The 5,629-nt window shown below is 44.1% G+C and overlaps 1 protein-coding gene across 2 annotated transcripts; it reads right to left on the bottom strand.

The window, feature by feature from the left end:
- Positions 1–1,351: 1,351 nt before the first annotated feature.
- Positions 1,352–3,425, bottom strand: LOC102383053 (cytochrome c). 2 transcript variants are annotated; one of them, XM_006027033.3, is made up of 3 exons: positions 3,305–3,425; positions 3,013–3,189; positions 1,352–2,791 (listed from the first exon to the last, which is right to left on the bottom strand). In XM_006027033.3, exons 2-3 carry the CDS (start codon positions 3,179–3,181, stop codon positions 2,643–2,645), a joined length of 318 nt encoding a protein of 105 aa, XP_006027095.1. In that variant the 5' UTR covers positions 3,182–3,189; positions 3,305–3,425; the 3' UTR covers positions 1,352–2,642. The 2 variants fall into 2 exon arrangements, with proteins under 2 accessions (XP_006027095.1, XP_006027096.1); XM_006027034.3 differs by having other exon boundaries at positions 3,294–3,318.
- Positions 3,426–5,629: the final 2,204 nt, after the last annotated feature.

The raw sequence follows: 5,629 nt of genomic DNA, 5'->3' as shown, positions 1-5,629 counted from the left end.
GACTATAGAAGATGGCAGAAATACTGTCTATTGCTAAGTGAGAATTTGCTTGCAATCTTAGAAGTATTAATGGGAAAGTCCTAAATACAAACATGTACAAACAGAATGGGGAATACTATAAATCAGCAGTGAATACTGAGAGGCTTGTGAAGAAAAACAACCAACCAACCATGGCTGGACCACTGAAATGAATATTAGAACTTACCAAGTATTTGATCACCCAGAGTAGATCGAAGTAGAAGCAGGTATCTTATAGATCCCTGAATAAGTCACCTCAATACCTTTCTTTAGAGATGGTCTGAACTAGCTTCCCAGTTGGTTGATAGGCACCCCTGATACCAGGTCCCGGAGAACAATTAAAAGGTGCCTACACCCAAGTACAACTACACTGGTTTCAGAAGTGTGATGAAAGCCAACATGAATATAAAAAGGTAGGGTGGAGTCATAACACTTTGAAAGTGGTACCAGCAGGTGGTAGCCATTCTTTCCCCCCTCAATATTGACCACTGGCTTGTGTTCATGTTTTATAAGCAGCAAGCAATCTCTGTCAACCGTTATCAAAAGTTTTGATGTCAATTAGGCAGACAAGGTTCCTTGGGTGAATCTGTTATCTTTTATTAGACCAACCCAAATAGTTGGAGAAAAGTTATTAAGCAAGCTTTCGGGTTCAAAAACCCTTTGTCAGGCTAAGGAAGTTTCAGCAATGTCAACTGATGTCAATTAGAAGCATGTTACTTCTACCTGAAGCTTTCTGGTATTAACTTAAGCACTGCCACACTTCCCCAAGTCAGAAATCTTACCTGTACCTATTTTATAAATAGCAACAAAGTACTAACTGGTAGGAGAATGTATGAGACAGAAGTTCATTTCTTCTCCTCCTTATTTAATCTGTATGATTATTTTCAGCAATTGTGAAGTGTTAGATCACTGTTAAAGTAATAATTACGCTTAAAAATTAGAACTAGCTGTAGAGTGCTATCAGAGTTTAGACAACTTAAGCCTGTCACCTATTTAAAGATTTTAAATATCTTGGGGGGTGGGAGGGGTGGAGGGAAGCAGGTGTAAGCCAAAAAAACCCCACCAACTAACTTATTTATGGTTGAAAGAGTAGTGTGTAGAACCAAATATGAATAAAATTAAAAGCAAAAAAATGTCTGGCTTCTCTAATATCTCTGTAACCTTTTGAAATCGAGTCATATGTACTAGTATGGGTTTGGTATGAAGAAACAGAAAAAAGAACCTTCTTATCATTCATCCTTGCACTCCAAATTTCATACTACAGCATGTCAGCTTCAGTCCAGGAAAAGTGGGGGGGAATCATTTCTCAGTGAATAAACACATTAAGCAAGTATTGTTTTGAAGATTTTTTTAAAATGTATAATTGATCACTACTGAAGTTGTGTCTCTTATTAGTGATGCACAGTAAATACATTCATCCTCACAAGTTCATTATGGCTATGGAAAAAAGCAAGAGAAACTTTTCAATTCTATTTTACATTGTGAAGGTTAGAAGTGAACAAATAAGAGCTTTAACGGAAGTGAGACGGAGGAAGAATTTCCTTCTTCAACTCTAGCATTGTAAATTTATTTTTCTTAAACAAAAGTTGCCTCCAACCAACAAAGTAGTGGTTTTAACAGTATTAAGATAAGACTCCATAATCAGTTTCAAGTTAAGTTTTTAGAGTTGATTATGTTAACTCACTTGAATTCCTTACCATACCACCACCCATGGTACTTAATTCTTCCAGAAAAGGATGGATCCTCCTTTTATAGTCACTAACCAATGAGCAGTTTCAACTTAAAATTCCCTTTTTAGAGACAGTCATATTGCAAGCAAAAGCTTTTACTTCTTGGGTGAGAACATTTCAGTGATTATTAAAAAGCTTCTGAAAAAAGAGCATATGCTCTATTAATGAAAACTATTAGAAAGACTGCATAAGCAAGATAAAAATCCTCTGTCATCCTTATGAAAGATGAGGAAGTAGTTGGCCATTTTGAGAGGCACTAAATAGTCGAGTCAGGACCTGCCTTCCCAGGTGACCTTCCCCGCCTCTCCCTTCCACCTCAACTTCATTTCGTTCTCCCTTCCCTTTAGAAGTTGCAGATAGTTGCAAAGATTTAGGCATGTTAAAGTATTGTTGCTGTCACTTCAACTAGATTCTTTCTGATGTTCTTTGTGGAAGAGGTATGGCAAAGTGGGTAGTAGATTAGAAAGAAGAGGGAAATATTACAAAGCTGGAGTGAAGGCCCTCCTCTCCCAAACACTCAAGAATTTGGCTGCCAAGACCACCAGTAGACTGACTAAAAAGTCTTCTTGACCATTCTTTATAATGAAGAAACAGGGAAAAAAAACCCATGAGATTTTTGTTTTTTTAATTGCATTATCCAGAATGACTACAAACACTTAGAACATGATTGTACTCATTCAAGCCCAATTCAGTTTACATGCACTGCCCAAAGTAATAACTGCCAAACAAGTGTGTACTCCAACCACCCTCATGAGCCACATGATCTGGCTGATGAGACAGATGCAAAAAGTTAGATACAGTACATGTAAAAATAGAAACTTTAAAAACCCAAATCTGGGGGAGACGCTTCCATTTCCACCTCCCTTGTGAAATAAATAAGGCAGCAGGTCACAATTAGTTAGCAGTCGCCTCTTTGAGGTATGCTATCAAGTCTGCCCTCTCCGGCTTCTTCTTAATGCCAGCAAAGATCATCTTTGTCCCTGGGATATACTTCTTGGGGTTTTCCAAGTACTCCATCAGGGTCTCCTCACCCCAGGTAATACCTAGGAGTTAAAAAAAGAAAGAGTTATTGGCAATGTCATCTGCTGAAAGCATTACACCCCGAGTGCAGCAAATGGCTGGGAAGAAGCAGCTCATGTTTTCTTCAGACCGAATGCCTGTGGCACAAGGGCCAGGCCAGGCCGGCCGGAGGGCGACGCTGTCACTGGAACCCGCTGTTCCGGTGCAGCTAAGACAGAGCAGTGCAGGAGCGGTCCTCGCTCACCTTTGTTCTTGTTGGCCTCCGTGTAGGAGAAGCCGGGCGCCTGCCCAGTCTTGCGCCCGATCAGGCCGTGCAGGTTGGGCCCAGTCTTGTGCTTGCCACCCTTCTCCACAGTATGGCACTGCGCACACTTCTGCACGAAGATCTTCTTGCCTTTCTCCACGTCCCCCATGCTCGATGCTGCAAGACAGCGGCGGGGCCAAGGTCATACTTCCGCTCCCGGCGGGACACAGCTCCCGCACTCCCACCCCGCCGCGCACCCGCCAGCCCCTGGCAAAACCCACGTGCAACCGACCGCTAGTCTCAGTGTCCTAACGCCTGACCCCAAGGACACGCCGTACTCCAGCCTATGTAAGCCGGTGCCTCTGCAACCGAACCGCGCCGGTACTTGCCCCGCCCACCCCGGTACACTGGCCAATCGCGTGCTAGTTTGGGCGCGCTGATACGCGTACAGCGGTGTCCGTCAGAAGAAACGTCGCGAACCAAGACTAGCAGGGTAGATTTCATTCAAAGGCGTGTCGGGCCCCGCCTCATCCTCCTTGCGTCACAGCACACAAGCTCCGGCCAGTACATCACGGGAGAGGGAACAAAAGTGTCTTTCGCACATGCGCAGAATGGAAGGCGAAGCACGAGAGAGCGGCGCATAGAAAGGGGCGGAAGTCACGTGGTGGTTTCGGCAGTGACGTAAGCAGGGAATCCGTGTGTGCAAGTGAAGCCTCCGGGCGGATTCGCGGGCCCACGGCCACAGCACAAGCTGCCGTTTGCAGGTGCAGCGTGTCCAGCCCCCATCGCGGTTCATTTGCTCCAGTCATGAACAGGAGCCGCTGCACCTTGCTGAGGAAGCTCTTCCCTCACGAGCGCTCGTGAAAGTGGTGGAGTAGTGGGACGAGCAGAGGTCACCCAGCCCAGCACCTGCCTGGCTTGGGGCAGGAGTGACCCTGGTCCAGCCATCCTCCGCTGATCCATCCCGTCACCCCACAGTACAACCGTCCTCAGCCCTGACAAGGCAGATCTAGCCCGAACCTGCTAGGGGTAAAGCAGGGGAACCACCCCAGCCCACTATGGAATGTCAATATAGGCACAAGAGGTCTGCCCCCCGCCCCGTCTCTACCAATCTGACCATGGGGTAAAATTCCTTCCTGACCCCAATCTGGCAGTCATTCTGACCCTGAATGGCACGCCCCAGTCAAAGTCCCCAGCCTTGCCTTGCCTGCAGCCAACACCCAGTGCCTCTGAGAGAGACTTAAAGGAACCAGGAAACACACCTGACACATGGGGTGGGGTGGGTCTGACAGCAGGATTTCCTCCCAGCTGCAGGGGCAACCAGCAAAGCCCACAAGCATGGGAAATACCCATGGTACTAGGGCATGGTTACACCATCCCTGACTTGTGCCTTGAACACCACCATTAATAGAGTCCTCAACTTCCCTAGGCAGTCTATTCCACTACCCTTTTCTCAGAGCTTTTTAACTCCTAGTATGTTGCTTGTGAAACGTGATGAACAAAACTGAATGTAATAAACACTGAGGAGTTCTGTGATAACATAATCTGTATTCCCTAAAGTTTAACATTTCTTTTGAATGCTATTTATTGAGTGGACGTCTTCACTGACTTCTAATTTTTCTCCCTGAGAGGTTACAGTTAATTTAGAACCTATTAGAGTCCTAGATGTTCAAACTGCACCTTGCTGCGAGCATTATTTTGTACATTGCAATTAAATTGAGCCTGTTACTGTGCTGCACAGTTGGAGTGCTATGTCCTCCAGGAGTTCCTCATACTCTTCATTGTCTTAATTACTGATTCAGTAATCTTCTAGTCTTAATAGCCAAGAGATCACGGAGACCTGGTGGGACTCCTCACATGATCAGAGCATAGCTGTACAGGGCTACACCCTGAAAGATAAACATAGAACTTTCATGCCATTTTATACTTTTCACTGTTGACCTGCATTTTTATTCTATATTAAACTTCTGTGGAACTACATATTCCTGATGCATCTTAAAATAGAAAGGCAAGTTACTCATATGAATACAAATGGATTGGTCATGAAACAGTAATGGAATCTTGCCTAATTTTAGCCGGTGCCACTTGGTAGATCAGTGGTTTTCAACCTGTGGTTTGCAGCCCCCAGGGGTCCACAGACTATGGCTAAGGGGTCTGTGAAAGATTACTATGATCGATCAAAAGTATGTGAATACCCACACTTACAATTCAAAGGGTTTCACACCTATATTAAAAAATTTTAGGGGCCTGCAAATGAAAAAAGGTTGAAAACTACTGCAGTAGATGGATGATAACCTGTGATACTATCTGTCTAATGAAAATATCTAGATTTCATAGGTTATTAAAAAAAAGTATGCAATAAAGGCAATAGGCCACATTTCCAACTGGTGGTTTTAATGGAGCCACACTGCTTTAGACCAGTTGAGGATCTGACTCATTTTGTTTTAATTTCTGCGCTACCATACAGTTCACAAGAGACTGGTTTCAAGGATGCTATTAGTCATTTCTACAGGCAAATGGTACTGTGAAGTATTATCGTGTTTTGGTGGCAGCTTCAAAAGACAAGAAAACAAAATAATTAAACAAACACATTGTTAATACACTGTGTGAATTCTGT

The sequence above is a fragment of the Alligator sinensis genome, unplaced genomic scaffold (assembly GCF_000455745.1).
Source record: "Alligator sinensis unplaced genomic scaffold, ASM45574v1 scaffold978_1, whole genome shotgun sequence".
NCBI lineage: Eukaryota > Metazoa > Chordata > Crocodylia > Alligatoridae > Alligator > Alligator sinensis.
Note: the sequence above shows the minus strand (reverse complement) of the source record. Positions and strands in the feature narration are given on the sequence as shown.

Coding starts and splice junctions, on each gene's coding strand:
- LOC102383053 (XM_006027033.3), bottom strand. CDS start 3,181: ATGGGGGACGTGGAGAAAGGCAAGAAGATCTTCGTGCAGAAGTGTGCG. Junction 2,792..3,012: donor GGAGGCCAACAAGAACAAAG/GTGAGCGAGGAC, acceptor TTTAACTCCTAG/GTATTACCTGGGGTGAGGAG.